We start from the raw sequence: 17,428 nt of genomic DNA, 5'->3' as shown, positions 1-17,428 counted from the left end.
TGTGGCCAATAGAAGATAAATGGAAGTCTGACATGTGGCTTCATTAAAAAACATTTGGCATGTATACTCTTCTTCCCTTCCTCCCTCCCTCCTTCTCTCCCTCCTTCCCTCTCTCCCTCCTTTCCTCCCTTCTTCCCTCCCTCCCTCCCTCCCTCCCTCCCTCCCTTTCTTCCTTCCTTCCTTCCTTCCTTCCTTCCTTCCTTCCTTCCTTCCTTCCTTCGTCTTTCTTTTGTGGTAAAAACACTTACATGGGATCTACCCTCTTAACAGGTTAAGTGTACAAGACAGTATTGTTATCTATAGACACAAAACATAACAGCAGATCTCTAGAACTTATTCATTTTTGCATAGCTGAGATTTTATGAATTTTGGTTAGGAACTTCCCATTGTTCTCTCTCCTTCCCCCAAGTCCCTGACAACCATCATTCTATTCTTTGTTTCTATGGGTTTTGCTGTTTTAGATAACATATATGTGGAATCATGCAGCACTTCCCTTCTGTGACTGGCTTATTTCACTTAGCATAATGTCCTTAAGATTCATCCATTCCTTTTTTTTTTTTTTAAGATTGAATAATATCCCACTGTATGTATAGGTCACAATTTCTTTATCCATTCATCCATTGACATTAGGTTGCATCCACACCTTGGCTATTGTGAATAGCCCTAAAGTGAACACGAGAGTGATACTCTCTCTTTGAGATGCTGATTTAAACTCTTTTTGATAAATATACAGAAATGAAATTGATGGACCATATAGTAATAAAACTCATTAGCAAATAATAATAATAATAATAACCTAGTTTAAAATGGGCTAAATGAATAGACTTTTTTCCAAAGCAGATATAAAAAAGCCCAACAAGGAGAGAGAGAGGGGAGGGAGGGAAGGTGGTGAGGGAGAGAGATGGCGCAGAGGGAGGAGACGGAGAGATGAGTGGAGAGAGAGGAGAGAGAGAGGATGGAGGGGGACGGATGCGATGAGAGAGAGAGAGAGAGAGAGAAGGAGGAAGAAGAAGGAGAGAGAGGAAGAGAGAAGAAGGAGGAAAAGGAGAAGGAAAGGAGGGGAAAGAAAGAAAGGAGGAAAGAAAGGAGGAAGGGAGGAAAGAAAGGAGGGAGGAAGGAAAGAAAGAAAGGAGGGAGGGAGGAAAGAAAGATAGGAAGGAAGAAACTTTTATTTATCTCACTGTTGTTTTGGGTCTCTATTACCCTCAGTTGAACCTAATTCCAACAAATACATTTGGGAATACTAAATTATTGGTAAATCAGCAGCTTTCACCCTTTATTTAGAAAAGATAAGAACTTTGCTGAAGGTAACTAGAAACTGATCTGGTCTAAGTGAGGATTACCTGGAGGTGATGTAGATATGAAATATACAGATAGGCCAGTGACTGGAGCTTACCTTTTGGGAACCATTGACAGGTGACTTCCAACTGATTTCTTTCTTTTTCTCAAAGACTCACCCTTTGTACAAATCATGAGCTATGGGAACCTTTGCCCATCCTGAGGTGATTGGGACTTGTCCAGTGATTTCTGTAAGATTTCTGAGGATTCCTGGATGGAGCTGGTGGAGTGACTTCTGGGTCACCATTCCTTGTTAAGTGTTCCAGCAGCTGTTGCTTCTTTCCTGGATCCATCCTAAACAGAACATGACTCTTCCTTCTTTGTTCCCTCAGAGCACTTCTTAAACCACCCTTCCTAAAGGTTTAGGGATAGCTGGAGAGTTGGTGAAGAGCCATTTGTTCTGTTCACACCTATGATGCAATGAAACAGAGGAGCCATGAAATAACTGTTTTTAAAAAAATTCATTAAAAAAAATTTTGTGTGCTTTCAACAATTTTTTTAACTTTAGTAAAACATAGAACATAAAATTTGGCCCTGGCTGGGTAGCTCAGTTGGATAGAGTGTCATCTGTATATTCCAAGATTGCAAGTTATATTTCCGGTCAGGGCACATACCCCTGTTTCCCCGAAAATAACACATCCTCCGAAAATAAGACCTAGTGCATGGAAAGATAAGACATCCCCTGAAAATAAGACCTAGTGCAACTTTGGGAGAAAAAAATAATATAAGACACTGTCTTATTTTCGGGGAAACGGTAGAAGAATCAACCAACGAATGCATAAATAAGTGAAATAACAGATCGATGTTTTGAAAGAGGGCAGAACTAGAATGTTGAGGAACCAGTTAGTATTGTAAGAAATACCAATCATACTCTGTTCAACCATGATTGTTTATTCTGATTAAAGAAGGCACTTCCATCTGGCTGGAGCTGACCTGGAGATGCAGCCCTTCCTCCCCATCACGGATTGAACCTGCAGCCTATTGTCGGAAAGATTAACAAAGATTTGTTACAGAAAGATCCCAGTCCTCTGCTTACCTGATAATTACCCATTTGGTCTACCCTTTGGCTAGTTCTCTATGTAACCCCAACCCTAGCGTATCATTAACCCTTTGAAGATCCCCAGTCCTTTTGCATAACTGTAAACTGCCCTTTACTATATAAGCAGCTGGCTATGGGGGGCTGCAGAGCAGATTTTTGTGGATGACCTGCTGCTCTCCCATACTGCCAGCAATAGTGCAATAAACACTCATATATGATTCAACCCTGTCTCTGCTTAATTGGCTTGAGTAGTGATAGTCAGCAAGGACCCATTGTTTGTCTGGTTACATTTTCTCTCTCTCCTTCCCTTCCACTCTCTCTAAGAGGAAAAATAAAAAATAAAAGTAACCCATAAAATTTGCTCCTTTCACACATACAATTTTACATAACATTTTATAATTCAGTGGCATTAATTATGTTGTGTAATCATTACATTATGTAGTACAACCATCACAATTTTAAATTTATTTTTATTCTCACTGGAGGATATGCTTACTGACTTTAGAGAGAAAAGAAGTGTGTATTGGGGGGTGGGGGGAGTGGAGATCAATCTATTGCCTCCCAAACAGGCCCCAATCAGGAATTGAATCCACCACCTAGGTATGGGCTTTAAAAGAATTATATTATCGCGAAAGCACTTAGAAATTGATGTTTTGAACTGTCAAAATTATCATGTATTTTAATACCAAAATGAAGTGTCATTGTCACGTATAAGACTGTCATAGCCATAGTCTTCAAAATCAAGAAGTATACTTCCAGATTAAGAGTTTCAGGAATTACAAAAAAAATCCCATTGTCAAAAATATTTGCAAGAACAATTGATGCTATTATCATTATCATTATCATCATTATCACTGAGGATATTAGTTTCATGGAAAAAGTTTTCTGGTATAATTTCACATTTTTAAAATTGATAGGTGGGTTTTAAACAGTGAGAATTATCCTATATAATAAAGAGGTAATATGCAAATTGCATATTACCTCTTTATTAATTGCTTAAGAGCCATCACTCAACACACAAGATGGCTGCCACAAGATGACCAGCAGGGGAGGGCAGCTGTGGAAAGCACTTGGGAGGGGTCAGGCCTGCAGGGGAGGGCAGTTAGGGGTGACCGGGCTGGCAGAAGAGGGCAGTTAGGAGAAACCAGGCCTGAAGGGGAGGGCAGTTGGGGGTTGGGGGCTAGGCCTGCAAGGGAGGACAGTTGGGAGGGACCAGGCCTGCAGGGGAGGGCAGCTAGGGGTGACCAGGCTGGCAAGGGAGGGCAGGTAGGGATGACCGGACTAGCAAGAGAGGGCAGTTGGGGGCAACCAGGCCTGCAGGGGAGGACAGTTAAGGGTGACCAGGTTGACAGGGGAGGGCAGTTAGGAGTGACCAGGCTGGCAGGGAGAGCAGTTAGGGGTAATTGGGCCATTAGGGAAGAGCAGTTAGGGGTGACCAAGCTGGCAAGGGAGGGCAGTTGGGGGTGACTAGGCCAGCAGGGGAAAGCACACTGGCCTGGTGGAAAACTATGTGTTAGGACACAAAGTGAAGGCTGGAGCACATATGCCTTTTAAGCAAAACCCTATGGGATAATGGTCAGTAGGAATCATAATTGTCTTTTTCCTGAATGCCAGAGGTTATAAATTAACACCCAATAATGTTGTTTGCAACTGAAGTTCACATACAGTATTTCAGTGTATGTATTTAGAAAGGAAATGCCCGTTATAGATTGGAAAGATGTTGGAAAATGGGAAAAAGTCTTAAGTTGGACAAAAATAGATTTTTCAATGAGAATTTGTTACCATCCAATGAAATATGAAACAAGTGCCTTGGTTACTTTTCTGGACATTTATTGATAAAAGGTAACCATGACAATAGAAAATTAGATCACAAGAATCCTAGCCAGTCTGGCCTGATTAGTGGCAATCAGGCCGGCAGGGGAGCAGTTAGATGTCCATCAAGCTGGTAAGGGAGTAGTTAGGGGGTGATCAAGCTGGCAGGAAGAGGTGGTTAGGGGCAATCAGGTAGGCAGCAGGGAATTGGTTAAGAGCCAGCAATCCTGGATTGTGAGAGGGATGTCCAACTGCCCTTTTAGGCCCGATCCCACTGGACATCCCTCAAGGGGTCCCAGATTGGAGAGGGTTCAGGCTGGGCTGAGGGACACCTCCCCTCCCCCACACCCCATGCATGAATTTTGTGCACCAGGCCTCTAGTGATTTAATAAGAGTAGTCAAAGATATAATTCTTCTATTTGGGTCTATTTCTTTGTGAGATCTTGTTGTGTCAATAACAGCCATTAGGGCAAAGTACTGACAGGAATGGAACTTAAAAGCATGCTTTCTAGTCTCATAAAATATTGAGCTAAGGTTTATTAAACCAATTTTTTAATCATGTTGCTTTCATCAAACAGATTTTTGCTAATAACTTTAAAGTGAAAAGAAAAGATATATTTACCATTCGTTAAAAATGAAGTAATTTAAAATTGTTTCATTTTTACCACTTACTTTAAAGGTTTTTAGAATGCTTTATAATACCTATTAATACAGTTGTAGGTGCTTATCATTTATAAATAAGTAAATTGTAAATATCAGGCTACCGGTAGAAGGAATAAAACTCAGTGCTCAAATGAGACACCAGTGAGGACACATAAAGGGTGCTCACCAATGAGTAGTTTCGTTTCCTCCCTGGATAACAATTGATGCGAGAGACAAAAAGGAGAAAGTCAAGATGTCCCACGCGTGGCCTGGGGAGAGGGGCTGGCGCTACCACCCGCCCAGAAGGGGAGTTCTGGCATACTTCTGGGAGGAAATGAAGAGTTTGAGTTTGGATAGGTTTTCATGGGCCTAAGAACCTCACGGAGAGGTGCCCCAGGAGCATCTGGGCTGGAGATGAGGTTCACGAGTCATTAGCAGGCAGAAGGTTGTTAAAACCATGGGAGTGAGTGATCTCCAAAGTGGGCCAGCAGAATGAGAGAGGAGAGCCCCGCTGGGGTGGCTCAGTGCTTGAGCCTCAACCGATGAACCAGGCGGTCACTATTGGATCACCAGAGAGGGCACATGCCAGGCATGCGGGCTTGGTCCCCAGTGTGGGGCGTGCAAGAGGCAGCCAATCCACGATTCTCCCATCATTGATGTTTCTATCTCTCTCCCCCCTCCCTTCCTCTCTGAAAGCAATACAAAATATATATGAAAAAAAAGAATGAGAGAGAAGACAGGCAGCTGGCCTTCTAGAGGAGGCATGTGCAAAATTTGGAATGTGAGGAGGTGGCGCCAACTATGGAAACTGTACTCAAACAGTCAAGGAAGGCGTGGTCAGCAGGTTCAAACACGGGGGAGCAGTGAGTAAGGGAGCTGCAGAGCATTCACTGGCTTGAGCAACTAGGAGGTCAGCGCGGATTTGGGGGGCGGTGTATAGCCAGAAGGTTGTGTGTGTGTGTGTGTGTGTGTGTGTGTGTGTGTGTGTGTGTGTTCAGCTCCAGGGAGCGAGTCACCTGTCTGACAGCCGTGACCCCACAGTCTCACCTTGGGAAGAGTCTGGGCGGGGGAGGAGGTCGGGGCGGATCCGCACGCCGTGGGGAGCGGCCTCGGGCCCGTGGGTGGCAGCGGAGGCGAGGTCGGGGAGCCTGGCCGCTGCTGGCCGAGGACCGAGCTCAGGTTCCCGCGGGCGGCGCTCAGGTGGCTGCGGGCCTGCGGGCGGCGGGCAGGGCTGACTGAGCGGCCCTGGGCAGCGGCTCCTCGCCTCTCCTCGCCCCGGCGCCAGGTAGGGCCCCGACTAGGGTAGGCGCCCGGCTCCCGGGCTTCTTCCTCCTCCCTCAGGCAGGCCCGGGGGTCTGGGGCCGGGCCCCGGGGAAGGCTGGGCTCCCGCCCGGCCGCAGGCTGCACAGGCGGGTGGGGCTGGGGGTGGAGGGGAGTGGGACGCGGCCTGGCCCGGATCCCGCCTGGCTGGCAGCCGTGCCGGGCAGCCCCCGCCGCGGTGCCCAGGGTGCGCTCTGCCCGGCGCTGCCACCTGCGCTCCAGCCCCCGGGCCGCCCCCTTCCGGCCCGGGCACCGCCCCGGGCGCCGAACCCGGTGAGTGCGCGCCGCTGCGTTGTTGACCTTGGGTGGGGACCTGGGCTCCGAGACGCCCAGCTGACCGCCGGGCTCCTCCCCTGCTGGGGTCCTCGCTAGGCTCCGCCTGTGCTCCTGGTCCTGTCCCTGCGGTGGCCTGGGCGTCTGAGGCCTCAGGTGAGCCAGCCGCATCTCGGCTCCCCGGCGGCCTAGCCCGGGTTCACAGGGTTTAGAATAATTAAATTTGCCGCCACTTAAGCGCCGAGGACACGCTTGTAGGTGCTTGCAGACGGACCTGATGCTCACTGCGGAGGTGGCCTTCCACCTGGAGCCAGGGGGGAGGAAGGCAGGATGACGTGGTGATCAGGTCGGTTCGGGCCTTCACCCTTACCTCTTCCGTCCTCTCCCTGTAAGGGATGTGTATTGTGTTCTGGCTGTCTGCTGTCTGCCCTTGAACTTTCCCGTAGCTGCTCTGTGGGGGAGCTGCTAATGGCTTGTCTGGGCTGGCCACAGGCTCTGGGTGACTTTTGAGAGGCCCTGGAGTAGGAGAGGCTTGCTAACCCGAGTGTCATTCCCCCCAGGGCCTTCAGTCCTTATATGTGCTTAGAAGCTCAGTGATAACAAATTAGCAAAGGAGCTAAGGGGAAAGCTGGAAGCACTGGGGGGAATTTTAGCGTGGTCCTCAGCCCTTCCTGGCTCTCCCCCTGGATGTGGTGACCAGTGTGTGTCCATCTTCAGGGAAAAGCTGGCTGCAGCTGGAAAGCTCATGGGAGAAATTCCTCCCCTGTCTGTGAAGTGTTAATGCCGGAGGTGTGAAGCCATGGAGCCAGGCAGACAGAGCCCCATCAGCTCTCACCTCCTGAGGGCTGTTTTGGGGTCTTTAGTTAGTCTGGCCTGGCTGCAACTCTGAGGATGGTGGTAGGAGGCTGCCCTGTCTCAAAATCATGGGGCTTGCATAGGTGGGCTTCTAGAAGATTCTTGGGCCTCTTGTTCCACCTTCAGCCTACCTCAGTCCTTCTGAGATCCTGGATAGGGGGTGAGTGCCTCTCAGCTCGGTTAAGAAATGGTGCCAGATGAGGCCTAGTTCCTTTGTCCTTACACTATGCCAGTGGTCGGCAAACTGCAGCTCTTTGGCCCCTTGAGTGTGGCTCTTCCACAATATACCACGTCCTGGGCAAGTCTATTTTGAAGAAGTGGCGTTAGAAGAAGTTTAAGTTTTAAAAATTTGGCTCTCAAAAGAAATTTCAATCGTTGATATTTGGTTCTGTTGACTAATGAGTTTGCCAACCACTGCACTAGGTGAATTAATCTTCAGATGGCCTCAAAATCAATCCCAGATAATGGGAGGATAAAACAGTAGCCTCAGAGAAAAAGCAGGAAGATACCATTTCTTCCCTAGAGCTGCTCACTGGCCTTCCTGGCTCTTCCCCCCAAATATTAATCTCTTCCTTCTTTTGTGTGCCGGCTCCCTACCTAGGACAGGAGACCATGGCTTTGATATATGAGGGTCTAGGGCGTAAGAGGATGGGCTCAGGGTGGAGTGCTGGCCATGCAAACTCAGCAAAAAATATCCTTCATAGAGAATGCTATTTCTGCTGATCAGATTTCACTTCTAAACATGGTTTCCTTTCCCTTGTACCTAAGTAGAGGGAGCTTGAGAGAGAGCCAGGCACACAATAATACTCCATAAATATTGTTGAATAAAGGAACACAATGTCCAGATGAAAATTCATGTTCATGTTCTCAGCTGGATTCTCCCGTGCCTGACGTCTTTGTGACAATGACGTTGCCAGATAACACTTGTAAAAGCACGTGATAACTAATTTGATTGTCATGGTGACTTATGAGGTCAGTACTATTATTAACCCCATTTTATAGGGAATAAAACTGAGCCAGAGAAGTTTAGTCACTTGCCCAAGGTCATGGAACAGGATTCAAACCTAGTCAGTCTGGCTAGAGTCCATATTTTGAAACACTCATTGTAATGACTCTGAGCATGCTATAAGTAGATTAATTATGAGCTCATTCACTTATTTATTTTATGTCTTCACCCATCATATTTACTGATGCCCACTGTATTTCAGGTACAGGAACACAGTAGTGAATGAGATGGTCATGGAGCCGATAGTTAGCAGGTGAAACCCCTCTAGCCAACTCCCATGTGAGTGAGTCATGTACAGTAAATACAACAGAAAATGAACCCCCATAGGCAAACCCACAGCATTCTTTTGGGGGAGGGGACATAATTTGATTCTAGCCTTTCCTGTTCCTGGGTGTTTGGAAGGGGCACTTAAGTGATCAAAGAGAATGTCTTCTGGTCTCCTGGGCAGGACATACAGGTCCTGGGCCTGGTTATCGTAGGTTGTCTTAATGTTTCTTCAGAAGGGAAATAAAGCTTTGAGCTTGGCACCTGTGCTTCTCAGCCCAAGGGGACCTCTGGGCCAAGAGGAGCACTGACCTGTTAGGCTCAAGATGGAACTGGAAGGGCCTTGGGAGCTTGCTCCCCTGAGACAGAGCCAGTGTCCTCTTTTTTTAAAATTTTTTAAAAAATATATATTTTATTGATTTTTTTACAGAGAGGAAGAGAGAGGGATAGAGAGTTAGAAACATCCATGAGAGAAAATCATCGATCAGCTGCCTCTTGCACACCCCCTACTGGGGATGTGCCTGCAATGTACATGCCCTTGACCGAAATCGAACCTGGGACATTTCAGTCCGCAGGCTGATGCTCTATCCTAGGGGTGTCGAACTCAATCAGAGAAGGGGCCAAAATCTAAAATCCAGCCTAAATCGCGGGCCGAATGGTTTACTGAACAGTCATAACCTGTCATTGTGATGGAAACGCAGCGGAGTGCAGTGATGACAGCGTGGTGCGGGCCACATTGCAAGGCCTGGCGGGACGGATTTGGCCCGCGGGCCTTGTGTTTGACACATGTGCCTATCCATTGAGCCAAACCGGTTTCAGCCGAGCCTGTTGTTCCATCCTGTGTCACGTTAGCGAGGGTGGTGCCTATCTCCAACGGGACCTGATGGAATGGGTCTCACACCCACAGCTGGGCCCAGGAAGATGGCTTTCTCAAGGTTGGGGGAATGAAGGCTCCTAAGGGAAGGCATTTTCCAAAGCCCGGGCCATGGGATATTAATAGGTACTTTTTCCTTTGACGGCAGGGGTGGGAGGGCCAAATAAGCCTGTTGGGTTAAATGAAGGTAAGCAGCTTTCTTTACTGCAGGGTTTCTCAGATGTTTAGAATCCGCTAGTAGGAATTGTGCACGACTCCCCATAAGGGACAATGGAATGCAGTATTTTCCAAGCCTTCCAACCTTTTATGTTCTGTAGACCACAGTTTGGCGCATGTGTGTGGAGGCTAAGGCTAGCCATAGTTTGGTTCAGGGTGCAGATGAAATTCCCTGCATGCATTGGGTCTAGGTAGTTTCTCAGATGCATGGGCTGGGATGCTCCCCTAGCAGCCTCCCCCCTCAGACCTCCCCTCCCCCAAACACAGCAGCAGACGATATCATTTGCCTCTTCTCCCTCTGGCAGACCAGGACTAAGGGATTGGATTCGTTTTCTCTGTGAGTTCAGGGCGTTTAATTATTTAATGAATACATATTACCCTCCCTCTAGGTGGATGGCAGCCTGCTGGGTGCGCTGTTTATGAAACAGCTGTGAGGACAGGTGGGACCTAATCCCTGGGTAGCTAAAGCTCAGCAGTGGCCCAAGGATCGTGTGTCAACCATGTAATCCTGCTCTGTCCGCACCGGAGCTATTATGTGGGCTCAGGGAGGCACAACCTCACGATTGGACACGAGAAGGTGACTCAGGCCCAAACGAGGGCCGCGGCCAGCCTCCCGGTAAACAACTGGGCTCTTCTCCCCAGGATTTCAACAGCACCACAGAAATAGCCATTTTGCTCACGGTTATTTCCCTGACCCACGCTACTTATCTAAGTCCCTGGGAGGTCGTGTGTCTGTTCTGAGCCTTCCCACCCAGCACTGTCTTTCTAAAGGGCAGATGGAGAGTGGAACTTGGCGTCCTGATTCTGCTGTAAGCCACCATCCTGCTTGCTTTAAGAGGACTGCTCTGTGGGTGACTGGAGGCATCCCCACCTTCCCAGCTGCTGAGTCCAGCCAGGGCTCTGGAGGCTTCTCAGAGCTGGAGGCCCACGTGGGAGCCGGGAGCGGCAGTAAGGAGAGGGTGGGAGGTTGGGCTCAGGTGGGTGGAGTGGGACATACTTTGTGTGTGTGTGTGTGTGTGTGTACGTGCGCACAGTCACACTCTGGTGGAGCTTGTCATGCTGCCCACTCACCTGTGATACGCAGGCTCCCTGGGGTGAGAAAGGAAGGGCTGGAATAAGATCTGCCAGCTTTTCATCTCAGCTTGCTCCTGCTTGTTTCCCCTCTGAGTCTCTGTCCTTCCCTGGGAAAAGCTGGAGCAGTTGTTAGACCTTTCCTCTTTCAGAGGAAGCTCAGGGCTCCCCTGCCAGTGCTGAGGTGCCCCCAATAGGTTGTTTTGATGGGCCTTCTTTTTAAAAAAATATATTTTTATTGATTTTTTACAGAGAGGAAGAGAGAGGGATAGAGAGTTAGAAATATCGATAAGCTGCCTCTTGCCTTCTGAGGGGAGGCAGCAAAGGTGATGTATTGCAGGGCACTGCTCCGCTGTCAGGAGGAGACTGGATGCTAGAGAGAGGCGGTGCTTACCTTCTGTGGTGGGTCAGGAAGGCTGGGCCGTGGCTTGAGTTGCTGGCTCCGGAGAGGGCTGTGAACAGGGCCAGGGCACTGCGTTCAGGATACAGCAGCCGTGGATGATTGGCATGACCTGAGCCCGTTAGGGCTCTTGGAAATTTTCCACTTCCATTTCATCTTCACGGGAGAATTTCCAGCTCTCGCTCAAGGCTGCTCTCAGATATGCAAAGCAGAGCCCTCCCACCCCAGCAGCTGCAGATAGGAGCCGGCAGCTGCTGCGCAGACACTGACTCAGCTCAGCCTCCCGCCCAGCCCAGCCTGCTGCCCTGGCCCAGTGCGTCGCCTGTGTGGCATCCCCAGGAGCAGCCATGGAGACTCCAGTGCCCGGATCAGGTCTGTGTCGCGGGTGCCGACGGTGGGGTTCAGGCGAGAGCAGGAAGCAGCTTCATTTGTTTACATACAGGGCACGGTGTGCTTTCTTTCTGGAGGGACCGTGGTGCCAAGAACAGTTCCTGTTTGTTGAAATGGGTGGCATTTTACAGCTTTCTAACTCCGGGCCGCTTCTACAGATTCATGGCAGGGTGTTGTATGTGAGGGTGAGATAAGCTGGATCGTGAGCCCCTGGCGGCAAATTCGGCGGCGCCTCCCACGCCTGCTGGCTCCGGCTGACAGAAAGTTGAACGCCAGCTCTGAACAAGCAGCTGGAGCTGAAGCTCCGCGTTGCACCTGCAGAGCGGGCTTTCCTCCCCCTGTGGCCCGTGTCTGTGGGGCTGAGGACACAGACGAGCCATGGAGGAGCGGCTGGTATGTGGGGACTGTCTGCCAAGGATGCCCAGGAGGCAGCAAGGATACAGGAGGCACCTGAGGCCCACTGCGGGGGATTAATATGGTTCTGTAAAAAAAAAAAAAAAAAAAAAAGGGGGGGGGGAGAGTCTGTGGAAAAATGGTACTCTGTGATCCTTGAGTCTTTGATGTGCCTTGTGAATCTGGGTTGAGGGGCTATGGGATATAGCATCTCCCTCATACAGACCTGTTCTATCAGCAATAGGTATGGGCATCTTAAGGGACCCAGTTTGAGAAAGGCTGGTTTAAGCTAAAGGAAGAGGGGGATTTTTTTGTAGGAAGGTGCATCCTGAAAATGATGTTTTGTTGACTTGAGCACGCTAAAAATGCTTCATGGGAAAGCATGGCAGGATTGGGCATCAGAGCCCTCAGGCACTAAGGACCCCTCTCCCCCAAATGCCCATTTCTGAGGGGGCCTGGGTGTGTGGCTGGTATGTGTTTGTGGGGATGGGAAGGTGGTGGTGGGCAGCTTCTGTCCAGGGTGAGAGCCAATGCAGAGATGGGTCTCAGTGGTGTGATTCCTTGGGGCTGGTCTGCCTGGGGTGGGTTGTGGGGGGTGGGGAAGGGAGAGGACCCTAAAGGTCAAAACCTGCAATGTTGAAGTTTGTTTTTCTATTTTATCTTTTATATTAGCTCTTCAGTCTTCATTTTCTTCCTGTCTCCTTTGTGTTTGTTAAAATGACATTATAACAGCATTAATGGTCAAAATCAGACATTGCCTCTCACAACGGCAGTCATGCCGTCTGGCCATCTGAGCGCATGTCTCTCTTACAGCCCTTGTCTACCAGGGGATACATTTTCATGTCTTTGCACCAAGCCTGGGTATCATTTTATGTATTCCACCCCCACCACCACCACCGCTTACTGTTATTTTGTGTGGCTGCATTGTCCTCTTCATGACAATTTTGGTTGCTTAGCAATTGTTTCAAGGGAGTCTGCTCCAATGCAGACATGTTAAAGCTGTGCCTGTAAACCCCCTGTGTATTTCCCTTCCTTCAGATCCTTTTCTTAGAAGTAGTTTCTAGGGGGTGTTCAGTGGTGTGGGTGCTTCCTGGCTTTGGCTGCTCCTTGCCTGGGGCCCAGGGGATGTCTCCTTCTGAGATGTGACGTTTTGAGACGTTGCCCCTGACCTGTGGTGTTAGACTGGGGAGGTGAAGGTCCATCCAGATTTGTTCTGACCTAACAGCTCCTTCTGGATCTGGTTCTCTGTCTCTCTTTCCATTTCTCTGCCCTGTCATCGTCTCCCAGCCTCTGCTCTGATGGTTTCCAGCTTCCCCTTCTCTCTGCTGTAGGACATGGTGATCTCCAGTCAGCTCTGCTCTTCCTCTTTGCAGGCCAGGCCTTTGCTGTTGTCCTGATCTCTGCCACCACAAGCAGTGGTGTGTGTTGGGGTTCCTCTGTCCTAACCAGCTTCCTCCCACTCAACCCCCTAACGGTGAGAGAGGCCCAGGAAAGGCAAGGTGCTGGTGTGGAGGGAAGGAGGAAATTGATTTCACAGTTAAGGGGCTCACAGATGTTCTTTACTGCCCGTTACTAGTGTGCTCGTCTCCTTCCTGTCTGGGTCATGAATGAGACCCAGGTGCCGCAGAGAAGAACTTGGAAGCTGTTTAGTCTAGCTCCTTTTTCTCAAGCTGAGAAACTGGGCAGATGCGGAGAATGTCTGTCCCCAGGTTGCTCAGTGAGTCCCTCCTCCCCCATATTTGCTTCCGCTCCCTGCCAGACACCAACTGGGCACTGTCTCACCTTCATCCTCATCTGTTGGGCGACAATGCCACTTTTCTCTTTAAACCTTCCTTGAAGAAACCATGGTGATAGGGGACAGGAAGCTCTTCTCCCAGAGCCACTCCCTGTTGGAAGGATGCAGTATTCACCCATTCCATAAGTGTGATGCTGCGTGTCCACCTGACACCCAGATGGACAAAGAGAAGCAGCACAGCGTAGCAGGTGAAGAGTACAAATGGAACCAGGTTCTGGGTTCGAATCCCCGAGCAGAGGCTCAGGAAGCCACGGCTGAGAACAGCATAGGTCTCTGCTCACTGGCCAATGAGCTCTCTGTGCTTTCATGGTGTCATCTGTAAAATGGCAATGATAGGATTAACAGACTTAATAAATATAAAGGCAGAATGTACTTAATCAATGCTATCTAAGTGTTAAAAAAAAAAAAAAAAAAAAAAAAAAAGACAGAAAGGCAGAAAAACAGAAAAGAAAGGAACTAACCTGGCCTACAGAATACACGGAGGTGGATAAGGGCACGCTGCTTACAGGAAGCAACTTTTCAGCTGGGCTGCGAAAGGTAAAGAGTATTCCTGAATCCAAATCTTTACAATAGTCCCCCTTTATCCATAGTTTTACCTCCTGTGATTGTAGTTACTCATGGTTAACTGTGGCATGGAGATATAAAATAGAAAGTTCCAGAAATAAACAATTCGTATGTTTTAAATTGCATGCTGCTCTGAGTAGCGTGATGAAATCCCGGGTGGGCCTGCTCTGTCTTTCCCGTGAGGTGAGTCATTCCTGTGTCCGGCGTCCCCACGCTGTAGATGCTTCCCACCCGTTCGTCACTGAGCTGTCTCCGTCTAAGATCAACTATGTCACAGGGCTTGTGTTCAAGGAACCCTTATTTTACTTAATGACAGCCCCAAAGCCATTCTCATAACTTTTATTCACCTAACTTTCATGACAGTATATGGCTATAATTTTTCTACTTCTATTTTCAATGTTAGTTATTGTTGTTAACCTCCCACTGTGCCTTATTTATAAATTAAACTTTATCATAGGTATACATGTATAAAAAAGTCATAGTATGTTACCCAGCTGTGTGGTTCAGTGGTTGAGCATTGACCTATGAACCAAGAGGGCATAGTTCTATTTCCAGGCAGGGCATATGCCTGGGTTTTGGGCTCGATCCCAGTAGGGGGCATATAGGAGGCAGCCTATCAGTGATTCTCTCTCATCATTGATGTTTCTATCTCTTTTCCTCTCCCTTCCTCTCTGAAATCAATAGAAATATATTTTAAAAAAAATTGTAGTAAATATAGGGTTCAGTATTATCTGGGGTTTTAGGCTTCCCCTGAGGGTCTTGCAACGTACAATATTTCCCATAGATAAGAGCAGGGGAGGGAGGCACTGTATTTTATTTGTTGTGTCTTATTAGAAGTTCCAGAGGACTTCAAAGACTGGAACTGTGATTGAAAATTCTCTTTTCAGCAAACGGCCTTGTTTCATGAGAAGAGGAATGCAGCCTGGGGTTTCCCAGGGCTCTGCTGTCCTCCTGTGGGGCCTTATGATAATCATCAAACCCTTTGGGCTTCCCCTCTGTGCAGTGGGAATGAGGGTTGGTCACTGGTGCACCTGGAATGGCCTCCTCAGTCTGCGGGAATAACATCTCCCTTCTCCTCCACGAAACAGAGCAGGGAAAGGCAGGGTTGCGGGTGTGCTTCGGATCCTGAGTTCAGACCAGTGGACAGTTTATTCTTTGACTTCCGGTCACTTGCTTTCCTCCACTCTTCACATCCAGTTTCTTGTTGAGCTAGTTCTAGACATTGGCATGCTGGGTTTTGTCAGGGGGAAATCCTGAGTAGGCAGCTGACCCCAAGGATTGGGGGCCTGGCCCTTATTTCAGTACCTTCTCGTCCCCCCATGGTGACTCCGGCCACCCAATAATCCGTGAAGGTTAACGCTTGTTCTTTCTCTGTTAGCCGAGATGCCGCGCCAGTTCCCCAAGCTGAACATCTCTGAGGTGGACGAGCAAGTCCGGCTCCTGGCTGAGAAGGTGTTCGCTAAAGTGCTCCGAGAAGAGGACAGCAAAGATGCCCTGTCCCTCTTCACCGTCCCCGAGGACTGCCCCATCGGCCAGAAGGAGGCCAAGGAGAGGGAGCTGCAGAAGGAGCTGGCGGAGCAGGAGTCGGTGGAGACCGTGAAAAGGTTTGTCCCCGCGGCTCAGCTGTCGTGTGCACAGCTGTGCAGACCCAGGACCCAGGCCGCCTGTGGATGTTCATCCTGAGGTGGCTCCTGGGAACTGGCCTGGCCCTGGGAGCTGAGCTTATTTCTTAGCCAAAACTGCTCGACCATCACTTAGTTCATGAAGGACATTTCGGTGTGTCTGTTTAGTTGAAAAGATAAAAACCGCACCCTGCTGTTGTTTTAATAATGAACCAAGTACATAGATGCACACTATTTCCACATGAAATTTCTATTTTGTGTGTGTGTAAATTTTAGGATTTCCTGGGAAATACCAATTTTACTTCTTTTCATCACTTAGAAAGTACTTTGCATTATTAATTAACTCAGTTCATTATTTACTGGGTCCTATGCTGGGCAAAGGGGATGTAATAAAGAACAAGACAGATGTAGTCCCTCCCTGTAGAGTTTGCAGTGGTCTGGACAATAATTAAGTAAGTGCACAAATTAATTTAAAAAATGACAAATTATGTGCACTATTAGTCAGGTCTAATCAGAAAAACAGAAACCACTGGAGTACTGGAAATAGGATTTAAAGCAGGGAGTTGGTTACAGATGTGGTAGAGAACTGAGAACACAAGCAGAGACTGGACACAGTAGGAAGCAGCTACCACCGTCAGCTGGAGAGGCAGTGGAAAGAGGGAGCATTGCTGGAGTCTGGGGTGGAAAAGCTGTGGCCTTCCACATGAACACTGGAGCCAACGAGGGAAAGCAACAGCTGCAGAGAAGCCTCCCAAGGCAGAGATAGACGCAGGAGACACGTGGCTTTAATCCTTATGGCACCTGCCAGTTTCCCCCAGTGGTTGCCATTGGCCAAACCTAGCCAGAAGGCAGTTGATGCACACATAGCTGGAAACACAGGGGAGGGGAGGACCTGAGGACAAACAGTCCAGGCCCAGCCCAGGCCAGGGACTCTGAAGGAGATGAACGGGAGTTGAGAGGAAGTAAAGGGGTGTGTGCCTGGGTGGGGTGGGGTGGGGTGGGGGACAGCCCTATTCAGAAGGGGTCGTTAGGGAAGGTTTCTTGGAGGAGGTGACATTGTAGCTGTAAAGGGTGTAAAGGTATAAAGGGCCCAGCGATGCTCAGAGCTGGTTAGAGGCCCTCTATCTTCAAGGCCCATGTGGGGTGGAGGGTGGCTAACGGGGTAAGCCAGCGCCAGGACAGGCATCGGACCAGACTGGCCTTGTGCTCCCTGATAAGAAGCTTGGATCTTGGTCCAAGTACAGTGGGAAGCCCTCACCCTGCCACGGTTTATCTCACCTGGGAGGGCAGAATTAAAGAGTAAAAACTTTGGATGGAGTGTCCGGGGGGCTCTGGCTGGATGCCCGCCTGGCCAGCATTCTGTAGACTTTAATAGCTAATACAATGGAATTGGGGTCTCTACTGCAACCTAGTCGGTGATCAGGTTCTTCCTAATGCACCTCCTTATTTTGAAAGGCAAGCCCTTTCCTTTCTTGGTAGTGTAGAAGTTCAGTCTTTCCTTAACTTTTTTGTTGTTGAAAGAAGTAAAATGTTGAGTATTGGTACAAAAGCAAG

General features: G+C 48.7%; 1 protein-coding gene across 11 annotated transcripts in view; it reads left to right on the top strand.

Annotated features, from left to right (window-relative positions):
• The first annotated feature begins 5,618 nt into the window (after positions 1–5,618).
• Positions 5,619–17,428, top strand: part of AMPD3 (adenosine monophosphate deaminase 3) — a 47,725-nt gene continuing 35,915 nt past the window's right edge. For 2 of the 11 annotated variants that reach the window (XR_006740810.1, XM_036426137.2), the window contains exons 1-2: positions 10,377–10,587; positions 15,631–15,856. Coding sequence is in view for 10 of the 11 variants with exons in the window: in XM_036426137.2 (XP_036282030.2) it covers positions 10,416–10,587; positions 15,631–15,856 (398 nt within the window). In the remaining variant the exon portion in view is untranslated. The other 9 variants (XM_036426131.2, XM_036426132.2, XM_036426130.2 and 6 more) reach the window with 9 other exon arrangements.

Source organism: Pipistrellus kuhlii, unplaced genomic scaffold (genome assembly GCF_014108245.1).
Source record: "Pipistrellus kuhlii isolate mPipKuh1 unplaced genomic scaffold, mPipKuh1.p scaffold_m20_p_9, whole genome shotgun sequence".
Lineage (NCBI taxonomy): Eukaryota > Metazoa > Chordata > Mammalia > Chiroptera > Vespertilionidae > Pipistrellus > Pipistrellus kuhlii.
The sequence above is the reverse complement of the archived record's forward strand: the minus strand, read 5'-3'. Positions and strand labels throughout refer to the sequence as shown.